The sequence below is a fragment of the Pocillopora damicornis genome, chromosome 4 (genome assembly GCF_964200805.1).
Source record: "Pocillopora damicornis chromosome 4, jaPocDami1.2, whole genome shotgun sequence".
Taxonomy (NCBI): Eukaryota; Metazoa; Cnidaria; class Anthozoa; order Scleractinia; family Pocilloporidae; genus Pocillopora; species Pocillopora damicornis.
Window position 1 is genome coordinate 1,114,787 of NC_142673.1, and position 19,223 is coordinate 1,134,009.

Here is a 19,223-nt window from a genome sequence, read left to right on the forward strand (position 1 = left end):
ACATTAACGGCTTTACTTCACAATAAGTGTCATCCATCCCGCTGCTATCGGATCTTACGTGATGGCCAAAATTGAATTTTCACGATGACAATCTCAAACGACCCTCTCTGGAACCAGACAAAAATCTCAAAGATCTGTTTCAACCGAGAAACAATTTTTTTAGTTCTCTAGGACTTTGAAGACTCCTCAGTCTAGCCTCTAATAAAACTCACTGGATAATCAAAGGATTTGCTAAGCTGGGCGACAAAAATATTCGCCACAATCGAATTTACAAAAAATCTGCCTTCCTCTAATCGATAGCAGTTGACTCTTCACCAATCAAAGCGCGTCGTAATGTGAAACAATATTAAACTCTGACCAAAGGAACTTGCGATTTATTGCCCAGAACACGTTCAACTCGCGTATTAATCGATTCGTTGAAATCCTGCGGTACGAAAAGAGCTGCTAATTTCTCTACATGTGGTCTATAAATTTCGCTAACTTTTTCACTTCTAATCGAAAACAATAATGATCCCTTCATTGGGAAAGAGAAATTGAAAGTAAAACTCCTAGTCTCGAATAATGAAGATGGATGAAGGACTTCAGGTTTACATAAATATCAGATAAGAAACGAAAACGTTAATTCGGTAAAAGGCTGGATTGCATCGATCAGATCTTAGAATGTTGTAACTAATAGTTGGTCGGATGGTTTCCTATACAAATATGATTTCAAAATTTAATGCTTCCAATTAAATATTTTTTCGATGCGCAAATCAAAAACTGATGCAAACGATCTGCTGATAATTTCACTAATACACAATTCCGATTCAGTGTTTTTCCGTTTTTCGATGTTTTCGCGTGGCTCACATTATAAATAGACAAAATAAAGGTCTGTTTTGACTACAGAAGGTTTTATTCCAACTAATCATGAAAAGTTCAATTTCAGATTTTTCCGAAAGTCACTGAGCTAACAGCACGTTGAGATTAATATGGAAATCCTACAGATCATGACCAGCTTGCGGAAAGAACATCGAAAAAAAAAACTTCTTATATAACGTAAATTCAGAGAAAATCAGAAAGGAATAACATTGACAATGTCTGCTCATTAGTGGTGAAAAGGAACAATGCTGAAAAATTTACTATGAAACACAAAAAGATCAGAAGCGTCTGTAAGGTAAACAAGTTCGAAACAAAAGGTGTTAATCACTAAACAGCGCTGACGAAAATAGATAGATATTGAAAAACGTACAAAGAAAAAGCGACGACTGCCATAAAATCAATTAAGCAAGGCACCCTTGAGATCACTCCCAAAAGCGGAAACGTTTATCGAGTTCGATTAAAGTTTTGTTTACTGTCTCAAAATGATTGGGAACCTAGAGTGAAAAATATATAGATTTCCGCAATAATATTTGCTCTTTCTCCCAGCAGACATTCCTGAAGTTGATAAAATCATGTGTTTATTCCAGGAAAATCTGAACATTTCATCGCATCGGTTTGGTAGCAAGATTCGTGCTAAGAAACCGTGAGGTTTTCAGGCGATCAGAACTTAGGGGAAAATTCCTGGAAAATGACAATGATTTTAAAAAAGATAGTCAGCATGAATAAATGAAACGGATTTTAGAAAGATTAGACGAAGCTGATTATACTGGACAATAATCTTATTTGCTAATATGTTTCGTGTTCGTTAAGTCGCCTTTTCGTTCACAAATTGAATTAAGTCATGTTATTGGATTGCGAGGAGAAAAACTCTAATCAGTCATTTAAAAATACGGCACTAAATTAAAACATTGTTTGCACGTATTCAAATCAAATTTTAATGACAGAAATTTTGGCAAAGTTTTGAACGACATCTGGAAATGAGGAACGGAAAATGTCAAGGGTATTTACAATTTAAACACGACTCCAACTTAAGCCAATCTATCGAGCAATTTTTGTTCTAACCCTGAGCAAAAAAACCAACAACAACAACAACGAAACAATGCAAAGAAAGAACGTGTTTGTGAATACATTACCTTTAAAGAACTTGCGGCAAGTCTTTCCTTTACACAAAAACTGGCTGGTAGTTGTTTTTTATTTATGTGGTAAACATCCCCAAAGTCGTGTTTCGTTCTAGATGGAAGAAGTTGCTGATTCGTTCATTCCAAGAACCGATCGATGTAAATGACCTGATTTTGGTCGCGAGAATGGAGAAAGAAGGAAAATGACTTGAATAAAAATATCATTTGGAAGTAATCAGTTAAAAGATTGATTATCATGTTTAACTTCCTAGATATGACTTCAATTGATCAATAACCGAAGGCGTAGCAGAATAGTTTCGCAGAATAAAGGCATTGTGTAATCGTTGGAAAAGTTTTTAATGATCAGCTGTAATAAACATAAGTACCTCGCCCTGGTTCAAGGTGAAAGGGTTGTTTTTCTTTTTTCCTTCTATACGATAAAGGGTCGATCAAGGGGCCGTAGTCCTCAGGCTCTCTCGGTTCCATTAGAGCTGGACCATACGGTTACTCTGAGGGCCATGTTGTCACCAAGACGCCGCCGTTGCGGGCACGTGCTGTTACCCACCCTTTCTTGGGCTTTCCGCGCTTACTGAGGAAATAGTAAGAGCCTGGGTGCGGCATTTAATGAGTTAAGGAAAATTTTCATAATTCTTGCAATGTGCAATGCGCAGTTCTATACTTCCCCACAAAGGAGACACTGCAAAGCACAGATCCATTTTTCTGCAAAAGCATGATAGTAAATACCATCTTTGATACTTTTCTGTTTTGCCGTCAATATTTCTTTTCATCACTTTGGACAAAATGTGTATTACAGTGAGCTCCGCTATCAGCTAAGCACTGCCCCAGTTTAGCGTCGCATTTGAATCGCCGCGGCACATAATCCTTACTGAGTAAGAACATTTAAGTGTTTCGCTCTTCTTAGCTTTGGGATTGTATTTGATATTCATCTAGATCTTTCCCTGATGCTTTTTCCTGATGTTCCACGCTGAACATGTCGAAATGATCCTCAACTTTCGTACGTCTTTGTGTGCCTTCCTCACAGAGTTCGGCACTTTGCGCTTTTTTTCGCTTAATCAGTTTTGACTCTCGCGACAGACTTTGCCGAAAAGGAGAGACTGTATGTAAGCTACACTGATGTTGTCCCTTCCCTTTGCACAGAGCGCAGAATATAATCTGTGAACCGTGCTTAAATAATGAGTACGTCACGGAAAAGCGGCGAGCTTAAAAAATCCTGACGCTTCTTAAAGAAATCAAAAATGATTTAATCAAATATAATAGTGAATAACACAAATAGACATAAAGCTTGCCTGAAGGCAAGGAGTGTATACGGTGTTAAAACCACAGATTACCTCAAAGTGTTCGATTAATTTTTTTCCTTCTCGAATGTTTAGTGGATTTGTATCCAAAATGTCTTTTTAGTTTAATAATTTGAGCTATCAGGTGAAGAGGACCGAAACGAATTCGAATTTGTTACAACCTAACTTGCACTTTTGTCAAAGCATTTAATTGGATAAAAAACAATAACCAATCAAATACCTTGTTAGAATACTACTGTCGGCTATCTAGCACGCCTGGTTGATTTTGTAGGTAAAGTATAACATCAGCTCATTTTCATCTGATTTTAATCATTGATATTTGTCCTTGTGGACGTCTTGTGATATTTTCCTGAAATCATTGATGGATCACGTAAATAATGATGGGACAGACAAAGTTAAGGTTAGAAAGTTAAGATTGATTTCTGATTCCTCTCTCCAAGCCATGCGTTCGGGAGAAATGGAAACGATTGCTCAACTTACGATTCAGTATCGCAAAAATTATTTCCATGGCAGACATAGCATATGTCCTAGGAGACGTAATCATTCATGTCAGTTTAGACGTACAAAGTCAACACTTTTGTAATCGATAGTTATATTTTACAAGAGGTGGTTTTTCTCGCGGTAAAGTCAACCGCGGCGACAAAGTAAAATCGAGCATCCAGGAGATCGTATCGCCTCCAAGGTGTTAAAAAGTGTGCGATCGGCGAGGAAGCATGCGATTCGTTCAGATTAACTTTACTAATTAACCTAATCTTAAAGTAAAAACCGAATATAATCCTTTCGTCTAAAACTCCACATTTACTTATTTGTCGCAACAATCGACAGCACGTTCTTTCCGAGGTTGGTTTATTTTTGCAAGTGATCGCGACTCGACTTAAGTACCTATGCGTTATTGTGACCGCGTTCGTTCAGATTATTTTGTTTACATTGAACATATTTGCATAAGTCGAAGAGCTTATTTTGAAAGATGCAAAAGTTTTGCTATTGTTCTTTTCCACTCAATAGGTAACTGTTTTGTTCTTTGCTAAAAGCCGTGAATTAGTGGAACAGCGTTCGGCACAAATATTTATTGGGAAGAGACTCTTGGGGAGAGATCTGATAGCTGGTATCCTCAACAATTTTCCGAGGTGAGGCGAATCTTATGGGTCAATGATCTTTGTGGAATCAGTGTTTTGTTCATTAAGGTTCGAAAGATTCCGTGCACTCTATCAGAGTTTTCTTTTACAGGATACCCAAAACATGTTGTACTTTGGTAGAACACTCCCTTCACCACGTTACATATTTCGTTTTAATCGATTTGCGTTACCTTTTGTTGAGTATAAACTCATCAATCGAACGCTCATTTTGTTTTAAGTCTTTCAGTTATTCAGGAAAACCTTGTGATCGCCGTGAATCAAAATTACATCGAAAAGGAGTCAGAAATTATTCTTAACGGAGGCGAAGAAGTCGCAGTTATCCCACCGATTAGTGGTGGCTGAAATGAAAGAAGAAAGGTATTAATTAAAATAGGTTCTAAAATTATGAGGTGGAACTAAGGGAATATGGGACTTATTTGTAAAAAGGGGCTAAAAGGGGTCCCAGGTTATTTAAGTATTCAGTCAGCCACAGCAGTTACCAAATACACACTCAATAAAAATAACACTTTGATATATGGCAAAAAAATTTCCAAAAATAAATTCTCAGATTTTTGTCAAACTTCCTCAACAACTGATTGTAAACCTTTTCTCAAAGATAAGCAATCTGCTGCAGCTATTCAAATTATATCACCGATCAGAGCAAACACACAATTATAAATGAAGGTGTTTGACAAATTGAAATTGATTTCTTGACCAATGACTGCAGGACTTGACCATTTTTAAGCAGGTGTAACAACAGTCATAAATGTGGTCATCACCATTTTGAGGTTGGCAATTATCCAGTTGACTGAGAAAATATCAATAACCGCTGATTGAATTGTCAGGAATCAAGAATGACTGACATCATCTGTCAAGGGCAGCTGATCTATATCCATGAAGGGGATAAAACTTATTGTATGATCATATTGGAACCAATGAAAATTAATTCACTTGTTTTTAAAACATCTGTGTATGAATTGACAGCTTCTTCTTTTCTCTCTCACCCATCATAAAAACAAGGGGGAATAAAAATTGCAAGAGTCAAAATTACCAACCAGTTGCAATAGTGTTTCCTACAGGAAAATCTTCAGCATTTAGTTTTGTTAAAACTTTATCCAAAGTATCACCTAAAGCCTTGCCACAAAATGTATAGGGGAATCAGATTTTACATAAGATGTTTGCCAATAAAGAACTGTTCTTGCTTATTCTTATTCTACTCTAAACACGAGCTGACTTGTCAAACAGAACAAAAGATTTTAATTAATGATGTCTACCAAATATAGTTCATCTTGGTATGCAAATTGATAATGTTAATAACAATATTTTTTTCACAGTTTTGTCACAATGACAGTATCACAACTTTAAAAGGAAACAATTTTACAAATTTCAAGTAAAATATGTTTGAAGAATTTCTCTTGCAAGGCACAAGTTAACATATTCACTGGAAAACAAGTTGTCTGAATCATGTTTTTACTCCCAGTAATGCTGATTTTATATGTATTTGTAATTACTTCACTAAAAGGGGCTGTCAAAAGCTGATTTTCAAGTTCACCAAATTTGTTTTGTTTTTAAATTAGCTTATGGACCCCATATAATCTAAAATATGCATTATAATCAATATATGATCTAAAATGTGCATTAGAATCAATATTGACACAGGCAGACTGGACATTTTTTAATGAAAGATGAACAAGATTGTGAAACATATTAACTCCCATCAGTCTGCCCTCTACCAGTTTTTTCTGGCTGTTTCTAGATGTTCATTAACATTCAGATTTTAGGGTAATATCGTAGCCAAAATGTATCTTATTCCAATTGACAGACTTCCAGTTTTTGCTTCAGTAATTACAGATAATGAACCTTCTCTTCGATAATATGCAAAACTCCAGAGCATTGTATAGCATTCTGTATATTTTTGGGAAAAAAAAAAACTCTTTCATTTTGTTCTGAGTCTATTGTTTTGTGTCCCTTCATCCAGATGTGTGTGCATTGACAATTTTTGACCTGTCATTTCCCTTCTAGATCAATTATATTTTCATTTGAATCCCTATTCCCGAATTATTCTATGCAAACAATGATGCTATTTTTAAACATAATTACTACTGTTGTTTACTGAAATTTTTACCATCTCAAACTGTTCCTACAGTTACTGAAATGTGTCTATAGAATGCAACATGTTGGAACAGTCACTTCTTTCTGATGATAATATTGGTACCACTGACTAATTTGTTGCTAAGCACTATGGTGTTGTTTTGTTCAGGAAAATGAATTCAAGTTATTCAAAAACACACATCACAGACATAACAACATTAAAATTATTTTTAACTGCTGCTTACTTAGCAGGGATGGTTTTTTCTTCATGCAAAAATTCTTGTACACAAACTTTCTGACTCTGAAGGTTGTCAGGGGCTGATTTTTGTCAAGTTTACAATATACTTCTCGTTTGAAATATTTGTGGATACAAAAATGAGGTAGGGAACGTGACTTAAAGATATTGGTCATCCATGTGTAGAATGGGAGGGATCTTTAATTTTTGATATACGCATGGAATAACATATAAATATCATTATAATTTATATTAAAATTTGCAGTTTAGGGTTGTAATTTTTCAACATAATTCAAGGGAACATGATCTCAATGCGGATAGCTTAAAATTTATTCAATATAATATAATTTTGTCCTCTGTATGTGCTGAATAAATAAAAATTTGCTGCAGCGAAAATTTTCTTTCAGGAGGCCAACTCACATCATCAACTCAATTGATAAAACCAAATTATTAAGAAGTACCTCCTACTAGCACAGCACCACTGACAGTTTCTTCAAAAACTTACCTCCTTTATTTATTGAGGTTATTAAGTTACATTCAGTTTGAAGTAAATTATGCATGTTAGATTTTTGTCAACAAGGTGGTTCAATATTATGAATTTCAGAGAATGTTGAAATTGAGGAAGTCCTGCCCCTCTGCCGCCCTACCAGTTCACAACAAGTTCAATGTAGCAAGTATGGCAACTTCACCCCAAAACATTTACTTGTTTCCTTGGGGCAAAACTTGTTTCTTTTCTTACAAAATTTTTAATAAATTCAATTAACATGCAAATTTCATCCTCAAACTGAGATGCTTGAGTCAGCAAACATGCTGAGTTGCTTTCAAATTCTGGCCTCCACCAGTGTTGCATGATATAATTGATTGGTTTTGGAGTATTTTTTTTTTTTATATATTGCAGATGATGCACCTGCAATAAATTATTCACCCAACTCTAATTTGTTTCCTTTTCAGTAAAGGAAAGGCACACAGTTTACACATGGCAGATGATACAATCGTTATAACACCTGATCACCTTCATGTTGATCAGGTTTCAGAAATTGTTGGTGCTCCAAGTGCTGGAGCAATCTCACTGTTTGTAGGTGGGCCTAGTTTTCTCTACCTTGTTACAAGATCTCCTTAGTTTACCATTAATCACAGTGTACTTTAGCCCTTTAACTCCCATAAGTGACCAAGACAGAATTTTTCCTTACAATATCAACCAGATAAGTGATGAGAATAAAGAAAAATATCAATATGAGGATAATTAGTTGATCCAACACTAAGTTCTCTGAACTAACATTATAAGAATTGTATGATTGGCAGTATGGAGAATTACAAATTTGATCTGGGAGTTAAAGGGTTAAGTGTAATTTTGAGTGATAGATGACAAAATACCTGTTGTTGTCACTGACAACTAGTTGATCAACATCTCTAATGCATTACTAACTATTGGTTATTGGTCAGCCAACTATTTGTCAGTAGCTGACCTGCACTTTTGCCAAAACCATTAGCAGTTGACCATCATTCACCCAATAATTAACATGCAGTTTTGGGGAACTTTTTTCTCTTTACTTGGACTCTTTAACTCCTTAAGTGATAAGTATCTAATTTCTCCAAAAAGTATCATCCCTGATTCAAAATCAAGGATGAGCTTAAAGGAAATGATTGTAAAGTTGTGTACTCTTGGCTGTTCAACAAATTCTTCATGTGAATATGATAGGAAATGAGAGTGTGGAGAACTTATATGTAAGTGCTAGGGTGTTAAGAGTTAAGTTTTCCAATACAGTGTCTTTTACTAACTTAGTTAACATTCATGATTATGACATGACTGTGTTTTATATTCCTTTAGGGACCACAAGAGATAATTTTGAAGGTGATCATCAAGTTTCTTATTAATTGCATGTTTCCTGTCATCAGTATACTCATTTATTAAATTATGGTCTTTACAAGAAGAAATGTGAGACAGTTTGTTAGTGCTAGTTTACATCTTTAAATCAATAGTGTTTCAGCCCTCAAAAAATTACAAATTGACTGTAAGCTGTAATTTTCGATTCCTCCAGTTAGTAAAATTTGCTTGTCCATAAAGAGATTTGAGTCTACTAATGTCAACAGTTTTCTTAGTCTTACATCAAGTAACAGGGTATTATTCCAAAATTGTGTCAATTGCTGCAAAGCTATGGTACTCTCTCTGAAGTAGAAGTGAAATTTATATGATACTTCTGCTCTAACAAATAACTTTTTTTGTCAGGAAAAACAGTAGTGCGTTTGGAATATGAAGCATACATACCTATGGCTAGGTCAGAGATGCGCAAGATCTGTAAGCAAGTGCGAGAAAAATGGGATGTGATCAAAATAGCCATCTTTCATAGAATTGGGTAAGTTCAACCCTTGTTTGCCAGGTTCAAAAATAGGAGAAAGTATCAAACTTTAGAAGGTTTCATCTGTACTCAAGCCAAGTGCCCCATCCAGTGGGAGCTTATCATGCTTTCCTTAGCATAAAACAGCAAGGAGTATCACTACTCTTCCTTGGGTGAGATGCCAGTCCATCACAATGTTACCCTTTAGCATTTAACCAGGCTTGTCTGACTACTGGCTGGGACACTTTTGTACCCCTGGGTGGATAGAGGCACTGTGAATGTGTAATTTGTGATAATTGTAATATGCATAAATTTATATTTTGCTGGCTTGTATCAGAAGACTGGAGGCAGGTGCAAGGTGCACAGAGAGTTATGGGAATGCAGTTTGCACTTTAAGGTTGTTAGAAGGGCAAGGCATTCTAAGGTCAGCCTTTGCTGTGTTAAGTTGTAAGGTTTCATTTTTGTTTAAATTTATTCAGTTTTTTCCTTCCTGAAATATTGCCATGTTCACATCAGGTTTAACTTAGAGCTGTACTTGCATACTTCCTTGAGTTGCTGTTATCTACTTGTGAACGTCATGTTACTCATAGGATGCCCTAAAACCCTGAGGGTGGCACCACTGCCTTGTTTGAGGAGACATGTTCCCCCTTATCTCCACTTGCTGGTTTTTTAGGGGTTTTCATGTCAGGCTTTGGTGCATTTAGTTTCCTTCAATCATAATTATAGTAAAAATATTGTAAGCATATTGGTATTAAACAAACAGTACAATGGCTTGGCTGGCTGGCCAACGCACCCAGTTATTAACATTTGTGTGGTCCAAGGTAGAGACCAGCCTGATTGACCAAGAGTCCAGTGCACCAACCATAAGTGCACCTCATTGCTCAATTTTAATGTCACTGTGTAATTCAGAAACTGTGTTTGATGAACAGTTGATCACAAATAACAATGTTTTTGCAGGGTGGTACCCATTGGAGAAGCCAGTGTGATTATTGCTGTTTCATCAGCTCACAGGATGAATTCTCTTGAAGCTGTACAATACTGCATAGATACTTTAAAAGCAACAGTACCAATATGGAAAAAGGTACATTTGAAATTCACCTTTTTTCTTCCTACTTTAACCTTTTTCCATGGAAATTCAGAATTTTCTGAAATTTTCAAATAACAGTAGGTAAGGCTGAGACTGGAAATCATTGCAAAACCACAATTTAGTTCATTGAGATTTAATGTGAAAATGAAATATTTCTAACCTATTCCTTAATCTTTATCATGTAGTCTGTTTCTGTGGGTTATATACTTTTGTAGAAACCTATAATTATTACAAACCAACATACCGCAATGATCAATTCATGGTTGGCTTGTTAGCTCAGTTGGTACTTCCTTGGTTTGGTAGAGATCATGGGTTCAAATGCCTTACAGGTCTGATATTTTTTCAGGCTGTTACTGCATAAGTAGTGTTCATTACTGCGAAGATTACTTTCAAATTTATTTCTTGATCTGCAGTTCACATAATTATATGATTTTCATATATTCACAGTCATATACTGATTCTGTTGTATTATAGTGTGAGTCTAAGATGCTATGCTAATATCAGAATTTAATTTAAAATTGCTCTACAGTGTAATGCTATCATTCCATTAAACCTACATGGGAAACCCAATATAAAATAAGAGAAGCATTTTGAACGTTCTACATTTACTTATTGTACCTTTCATTGTCATTTTCAGGAAGTCTATGAACAAGGTGAACCAAGTTGGAAAGAGAACTCAGAATGCTTCTGGGCAAAGAAAGTTGGGTCATCAAAACAGTCTACAGTGTAACAAAGAACAGGCAAACCATCTGCTAAAATAACCTGGCATGTCATCACCATTAATTACAAAGATGTTTGCAATCAAGAGTTCTTCCATCCTCACTTACAACTCAGCTCTCCAACCCACACATCAGAATGGATGTTCATTTTACTAATAATTTATGCCAGACTATTGATTTAGTTCACCAATGTCTTCACTAACCACTGTCAAATCTTCATTTCACAGTCAATTTATTGCACTGCATGAACAACCAGTTATGAGTGTAATAAGTACAAGCAAAATGTAACAATTAGTGTATAGATGTCTTGTGCAAAGGTGCATTGTATGCTAGAGAGAAGCAAATATTTTAAAATGACATACAGTAGAATGTAATAATAAATATGACATTAATGATTTAGCATAGTCATGTTTTACACAGAATAAGTCTTATCATTGAACCTTTTCATTGGAGTACATGACAGATAGGATACCTCTAGATATAATCAGATAAACTGCTTACTAGTTTGTCACAGCGTGATGAATTCTGAAATTACTACCTCTGAAAGGTGTTTCAAAACATTTAAAAGTAGAGTACAAAGATTCTATTTACAACACAAAAGTAAAATGTGATACATTTCATTGGAGTACATGACAGATAGGATACCTCTAGATATAATCAGATAAACTGCTTACTAGTTTGTCACAGCGCGATGAATTCTGAAATTACTACCTATGAAAGGTGTTTCAAAACATTTAAAAGTAGAGTACAAAGATTCTATTTACAACACAAAAGTAAAATGTGATACACAGAGACGAAAATAAAACGAACATTGATAACAAATAATAGAGACAGAGGCCTCTATGATTTTGTTTGTTTGTTTGTTTTTAATTTAAGGTTTAATTTAGATGGCAGTGTACATTTTATTGCTTGATGTGGTTCCCTCATCTCTCCAATCACCATCTGCAAAGCAACCCCTCTTGTTGTTCCCCTCTTATTTTCAAGTGTTCATCAAATCCCCACGGCTCTTAAATCACTCCCTCTCTGGATGGTGACCTTCACTCTCTGGATTGTGGCCTCACAGAAAAGAGTAGGTCTGCAAACTGACTGGATCAGCATTAGTCAGCAACTTCTTTAGACCATGCCAAACTAGAGACACAACAGACACAAAAGTCTCTTCCAGCTTCTTCTTAAATCTCAGTCTTCCATCCTAATGCGAAGAAATGTACTGGGATAGAATAAAAATGGTCTCATCTACTTGCAGCTCACTCTGATCCAACCTATAGACAAAGTCAGGCACAAATTTAGTGGCTTCATTCAACATTGAAGAAATTTGAAATTAACTTTGTTCTTCTCTTTGCAAATGTTTATGGAATATTTAATATATCTGAAAATGACATATATTTCCAGCTCTGAATGGTTGAAAAAGGTGGTAAAATGGGCTGAGTCACTGGGATTGACATACAGAGGTCTCCTGGTCAAATTGCACTTGGGTTTGTTTCCTCATAGATCCAAGTTGAATGCATGCAAGTACATAATTTCATAAATTAACAACAAGTTTACTGTTAACAAATGTAAGAACAGAAACAACACTGGGCCACAAATTATTACATTGATCTTGAACACATGCCATTTGTTGAAGTGATCTCGAGCATGGTGAAAATGAACAGTAGAAAAACCCTTGCTGTGACTGACTTTGACGTTACTTACTTAGCAAGAGAAAGCTTAAGTTTCTTTAGCTGCTCTTGTTCTGCTGGAATAATAAGCTCTCGCAGCTCAGCTATAGCCTCTTCTGATGTCTCCTCGCCATGTTGAGCCTTCAGTGTGTTTATTGTTGCCTCCACTCTCTCTTTCTTTTCAATTAAACGTCTAAGGAAAAATGAGCGAGGTCAATGCAGGACTTGGTGGGAAAAAAACCCGGGTTCTGTATTACCAATGAACAGAAAATAGCATTTCTATGTTTAACTCTTTAACTCCCATGAGTGACCAAGACAGAATTCCTCCATACAATTTAAATACAATATCAACCAGATAAGTGATGAGGATAAAGAATAATAGCAATTTCAGGGGTAATTAGTCGATCCTATACCACATTCTCTGACCTAACATTATAAGAATTGTATCATTGACAGTAAGGAGAGTGAGAAATTTGATCTGGGAGTTAAAGGGTTAACAGTAGCAGGTTGTTCTCATTAGCAAAAGAGGTTATACCACCCCTGATGGGTAAAGAACTTGCCCAAACCAAACCTTCCTTCCTTTTTCACTCCAACACTACATATGCACCTTTGCTATTTCCCCCTGTTTTATGAACTGAGCATCTGGAACTGCCTATCACCCCTGCTTCCTACAATAATTGTGGCATGCATATGTGGATGCATGGGGAGGAACCAGTGTGATTTTATAGGTTTTTATACTTGTTGAAACAATACAACAGAATCAATTAGAAGTGATGTTCCATACCTGTGCTCCTGTATTTCAGTCTCCCTTCTGCTCATCAGGTTCCCAAGTGCCTGGAAAAAAGAACCATGTGTGTTAACTATATCACAAAGCCTTATCAAATAATGTATTGAATACCAACCATTTTAAAAAAGACTAAGAGCAAGTAATGGACTTAAATCCTTCTTTTCAATAGAATTTGGTCTCAGTAACATACAACCCACACTGGGGTGAACCCAATTAATACTTTCACCCCTTAAACTCCCAAGGTCTGATTGTTAATTCTCCTCTCTAGCTGCTACACATTTCATTGTAAATTAGTTATGAGAATTTGGTGTTAGATCAAGATAGCAACATCTACCTGATAAGTTTGAATATTCTCATTACCTGTTTGCTAGATAACGTAAAGATAATATAGGGAGAAGTTTCATGTTAATCACTTCTGGGAGTTAAAGGGTTAAAGGATTAATTCTTTTTTTTCTCATTTTCTTGTGGATAAATTATGAGAATTTGGTGTTAGATCGAGAAAAATGTTTCTACCTGATAACTTTGAGTATTCTCATTACCTAATTGAAAGAAATTATATGGAAATTATTGCAAGAAGTTGCCTGTTAATCACTTCTAGGAGTTTAAGGGTTAAGAACTGTTTTATTTTTTTGTGAATGTTTCTGTGCAAATACATGTTGTGTGAGTGGCAAGAGTTTCATATTCTTTCACCCTTGTGATTGGTTTTTCTTGATGCTCAAGTGTTGAAATATTCTGACATTAAGAGTTTCCATAATCAATGTCAGCTGGTGGTTAAAAGTAATCTGATTGGTCACCTGATAGGATTTTTCAAGCAGCATTCTACTAAGCTGTGGAAGATTCACAGAAAACAAGTAAACTGTTCTTGATGGGGCATAATCTGAAGCACGAGGGATTTCCTGTTAACAGAGAAAAGCATAATGTTATGAAAACAAAGTTGATAGCTTTTTAAAGATGATTAACAAACAGTTTTTTTTTTACCTGTAGTGCAATAAACCTCTCTGCAAAAAGTTTGTAGAGCAGCTCCTTGACATCTTTAGATGGAATCATGGCCAACTCACCAATCTGAAAATTGAAATGATTTGAAATCATAATCATTTACAAAAAAATTTGTTAGTGGCAGGGTTAAAGACCTGGTTGCTTCAGAGAAACATTTTTTTTGTTCCTCTTTCATTAGTTATTTTATAAAAGAGTTGTAAAATGGTTTCCGTGTTTACATAGCCTGATGTAAACATACGGGAGGTTGGGAGAACACTCGATAAGCTGGAAACCACTCTGCTTCGCGTCATGGTTTCCTACGCTTATCTCGTGTTCTCCCAACCTCCCGCATGTTTACATCAGGCTATGTAAACATGGAAACCATTTTACATTTCTTCAATATTTTATGGTATACTTGCTGTTTGGTTTGGAAATTGACCCTTAATGCCTGGTAGGTCAGTTAGTTGGTCTTTAACAGTTAGTTAACAAAATATGTCTGTCTCACTACATCAAGGTTATTTTGAACTTATAGGATATTAAGTTCACAACATACAATTCACAATAATGGTAAAGGGAAGCAAGATAACAAATCATTTCACCTGTTTCTGTTCCATGTGTTTCTTAAGAAGTAGCAATCTGAAGATTCTAAAGCATCTTGAACCAAACCTGAATTTCAATGTAATAGAAAACACTAACCTCAAATAAGGGAAAAAATACACACAACACTGCATACATCCCAGTAGACGATTGCCTATTCTTTCATGATTGTCATGAAATTGCTTATGATAATTGTTTAAAATATTAATTGCAGTAACCCCTAACACCTCTACATCAGTATGCATATTCTCCATACTGTTCTCTATACATTAACTAAGGTGCTGATAAGGAGAATTTGTTTGACAATCAAAAGCTTCTCTAGTTGGTGATCATTTCCTTTACTCTCATGACCTTAATGTTTGATTCAGGGGTGACATTGTGAGGAGAAATTAGATGCTAGTCACTTTTAGGGTCAAAGGAGTAATGCCTTTTAAGATTCTAGCATGGGTAAGCTGACTAAACTCCAATGGAACAACTTTTATTTACCTCTCTTGAACAATGGATTCAATCACATTTTGGCACAAGGTATCCACACACTTTTGCAGATCTAAAAACTGTCAAGGGAAACTATTCTTGCAAAGGGAATGCAAATTCTACCAAAATACACCCAGCAAGATAATTGAACATGGATCATTTAAGGAACGAAAGCCTTAGCCACATTTTCCAGTAAGGAGTATAAAAATATCATCAAAATCAACAGTCTATTTTCTTAGCTATGATTTCATTTGGCCATAAAAAGATACTTATGCAATACATTCCTCCTCCACTCTCTCCTGTTTTGGAAACCAAATTATCCTAGAAAATGATAAATTACCAAAATTTATGACAAGAGCACTGCAAAAGAACTCAACTGGCAAATCTTGGACAATAACCTTACCTTCTCATCTGTCAACAGTGAAAGGTACTGAACAATCCGTGCCTTCTCCATCTTGGGAGTTACAGACAAATTCTGTGAGATCTGTTGATTGATATTATTCAGAGAACACAGTGCTGTATTTATCAATTTAATGAAGAAAAAATTCAGTCAGCAGCTTCTTACCTCATGAAGGGATACTGTTTGTGATGTCGGTGATAAGGGATCTCTTGCCAGCTCAGTCAATTTCAACATTGTCTTGACAATCTCCCCTGCAAACTGAGCAACACAAAATAAAAGCATTTGATCAACTTTGGATAAGTTACAATAAGTTCAGAAATAAAATAACCTAGGATGATCTGAGATGATGTGACCTAATACCAATCTAATTACATTCAGGAGTTTTAGGAAAGATTTTCACTGAGCTTACAAACAAACAAAAGACAAATGATAATTAATTATCAATCATTTTTGGTCAATTTGTTAATTACAAATAGCATAAATAAGCATTCTGTAAGAATTTCATTTCCTGGTTTAGGAGAATGTAAGTATATAAACATATCATTAGCCGTAAAATTTGATGGTAAATTTCCTAAGTGTAGTGTCCTTCTTACCTTATCAACTTTCTTGGTTACAACAGTGACAATATTCTAGGAAATAATGTTTAAAATTTATTAGTAAGTCTTGAGGGGAAATGAAGGTGAAAAAATACATCTATATTGAGAGTGCTAATGAAACACATCTATCAGTAATTCTCTCACAGTATCGATGACTAGGATGACATGGCTTTAATAGTTGTTTATGTTGGACAAGCCAACTAACTCTGCCCATACAGCCTGTAAACAACTTACCACAAAAAAATGAAATCCTTAGCTAGTCTAAAAGTAGAGTAGCCCAGAAGAAAGCTTCATGAAATTTCCAATGATTATTGGCTGTACAAAGATTTTGTTAAAGTGAAAACTACCTGGAGTAGTGTCTAAATATTGTACCTCATCAATGAAATGCTGATGAAACCTTGCAAAGTTCACTTGCCATAAAATTCCATCATCGCTTAATTCCTGAATAGCAGTGACAAAAATACAAATGTAGTGATTGTCTAAATATGGATGATGAAACCCTGGTGTACCTTAGAACTTTGAGATGATGTGCACTATGTGTAGTCTATTACCATTATTATTATTATTATTATTATTATTATTATTGTTATTATTATTACTATTATTATTAATATTATTATCAATATTCTTATCACATTACCACCATTATATATATTTTATAGCAGATCTCATTCAGCCCTATACTCTGACAAGGCAATTACAACCTTCTTCAAAAAATCTCCTTGTAACACCAAAGTCTAATCTCAAGTTTTACAGCGACAGATCTCTTCATGTTGCTGTGCCCAAGCTCTGGAACTCCTTAACTGATGACATAAGATCAATCCAGAACCTTGATGTTTTTGAGAATAAGATTAAAACACTACTTTTTAGAGAGGTTTTTATTAGTTAGTTGACTACCTTTTTTTTTTCTTGTTGTTGTATATATTTTCCTTAGTTAATCTTAGCATCTTAGCAAGTCGATTGTATCTTATTTTTTTGAAAATTAACTTCTATAACTGCTATATATTTTCTTTAATAACTCAAATGTTTTTGTTTATTTTTTAGAATTACAACTATTGTAAAGCACCTTTGAGCTCACGGAAAGGGTGCTATATAAATTCTTGCAATTATTATTATTATTATCATCATCATCATCACTACATTGGTAACTTGGTTGTCAAAGTTCTTCTTGATAGTAAACCTGATATTTCTGACTTTTTGCAGGCAAGAGACCAATTTAAACAGAAGATGTGCAATGTCAAGTTGAAAAGAATCTTGCAGAAGAATTCATAAATTACTGAGAAGAATTTTTGTTACTTCAGTTATATTTTACTTACAGAACTTCTGGCACCAGCAGTGTAGCTAAAATGAAACAAGACACAAATCATGCTTGCTAATGTCTTTAAATAAAATGTAACTAACATCTATCATAGAGAACCATTCATCAGAATTGAAAAAGTGTTGATTACCACAGTTATGAAATATTAGTACATACCTTGCTCCTGTTTTTTGCCTCTTAGCTGTTTGACCCTCATCACCAGTACTTCTCTTCCGTTTTGAACCATGACCTGCACATAGTGATATACTATGTCAATGCCATGCATCTGCTGTAAAGCAGATGCAAGATACTTTTCTATGCACCTCTCTTGTGTTCTTGAGTGATCCTTAAATAGCATTCTCTAAGCCATTCAACTCCCAAGATCCAGGCCAAGGGTGGATAACATTATCCACTGGATAAATTGCTATCCAGCAGATTAGTGTTAACAAGATGTACTGCACTATCCAACAGATAGAGATTTATCCAGTGAATAGCATTAGATACCCTTTGAACAACTGGAGCCTGATGGTTAATTTCCCCCCTAGTGGCTACACATTTCCTTGTAAACTAGTTACAAGAGTATGGTGTTAGATCAAGATAACAACTTCTACCTAATAAGAGTAGTGAGTGAGGAATGCATGGGGAGGAATGAGTAGGGAGAAACAGAGTTGACTTCTCATAGAGCAGTCACTTCGCCACAGTTGTACTTTATGGGTTAGAGTGAGGTATCAGTCTCAGAGTTGAGTGCTGCAAAAAATCCTCAGTGGGGATTGTTCATGAAATGTAAGTGACTGGCGTAAGAGATGCATTATTTCAAAATAAGGCCTTTACAAGATCTATTATGATAAATAAAAAACACTTCATTACAACACCTTGCAAGTTCATTCCAGGTGGCAGAGTATAGAGGTCATCCTCATTATAACTATTGTTGCCCATGGTTTGTTCTTCACTTTTCATTGGCCTCAATCTTTGAAGAAAATGGTTCTTCACGAGATCAGCAAAACAAACTCGAATCTCATCCTTATCTGAATCAATGTTATCCTCTTGTAAATGCCTCGCAACTTTGTCCACAACGGTGCTCATGATAGCAGACCCATGCTGAAAAATTTCATCTATTATCAACTCGCCAGTGTACCCAAAAAGAGATTTCACACAATAAATGTACCGCGGAGCACGGAGACGAAGAAGGATATTAGAAATCCACGCATTGTACAACATAACGTTTCTCTTATTCACTTCAAATGTGACAAAATGATGTTGAATGAGGCAGCACAACGCCTTCTGCACTTGGCCTTGAGGTAGTTTGGTTCCTCGAGTTATATCCTTCAAAGGACGAAGTCCTTTAGCGATACAAAACGTCCCGACCTTCTCTACAATTTCTCCATAATGTTCTCTTAAAATGAGGGACGCGACTCGCTTCTGTTGGACCGTCATAACTAATAAAAAGCTGCAAATCAATCACTGCTCCTTGCATGAGATTGATATACAGGTCGCCATTTTAGTAGAAGATAGTCCCGCGGTTAATTCAACCAGCGTTAATTTTCAGCGGCATAGAGCTGTGATTGGT

At 35.5% G+C, this 19,223-nt stretch overlaps 2 protein-coding genes across 3 annotated transcripts; one reads left to right on the plus strand and one right to left on the minus strand.

The window, feature by feature from the left end:
* The first annotated feature begins 3,551 nt into the window (after window positions 1-3,551).
* On the plus strand, window positions 3,552-11,694 carry LOC113672673 (molybdopterin synthase catalytic subunit). Of its 2 annotated transcripts, none has more exons than XM_089205108.1 (7): window positions 3,552-3,692; window positions 4,298-4,419; window positions 7,685-7,812; window positions 8,562-8,585; window positions 8,961-9,087; window positions 10,027-10,150; window positions 10,794-11,694. In XM_089205108.1, the coding sequence occupies exons 1-7, from the start codon at window positions 3,654-3,656 to the stop codon at window positions 10,884-10,886; spliced, it is 657 nt and encodes a 218-aa protein (XP_089061234.1). In that variant the 5' UTR covers window positions 3,552-3,653; the 3' UTR covers window positions 10,887-11,694. The 2 variants fall into 2 exon arrangements, with proteins under 2 accessions (XP_089061234.1, XP_027044796.1); XM_027188995.2 differs by lacking the exon at window positions 3,552-3,692 and adding an exon at window positions 4,647-4,785.
* Window positions 10,539-19,168, minus strand: LOC113672674 (DNA-directed RNA polymerase III subunit RPC3-like). The gene is made up of 15 exons (XM_089205106.1): window positions 18,529-19,168; window positions 17,834-17,906; window positions 17,676-17,700; window positions 16,732-16,800; window positions 16,357-16,392; window positions 15,929-16,021; window positions 15,767-15,847; window positions 15,633-15,684; window positions 15,376-15,436; window positions 14,892-14,958; window positions 14,296-14,379; window positions 14,112-14,213; window positions 13,315-13,364; window positions 12,565-12,723; window positions 10,539-12,134 (listed from the first exon to the last, which is right to left on the minus strand). The coding sequence occupies exons 1-15, from the start codon at window positions 19,088-19,090 to the stop codon at window positions 12,065-12,067; spliced, it is 1,584 nt and encodes a 527-aa protein (XP_089061232.1). The 5' UTR covers window positions 19,091-19,168; the 3' UTR covers window positions 10,539-12,064.
* Between the last annotated feature and the right edge of the window lie 55 nt (window positions 19,169-19,223).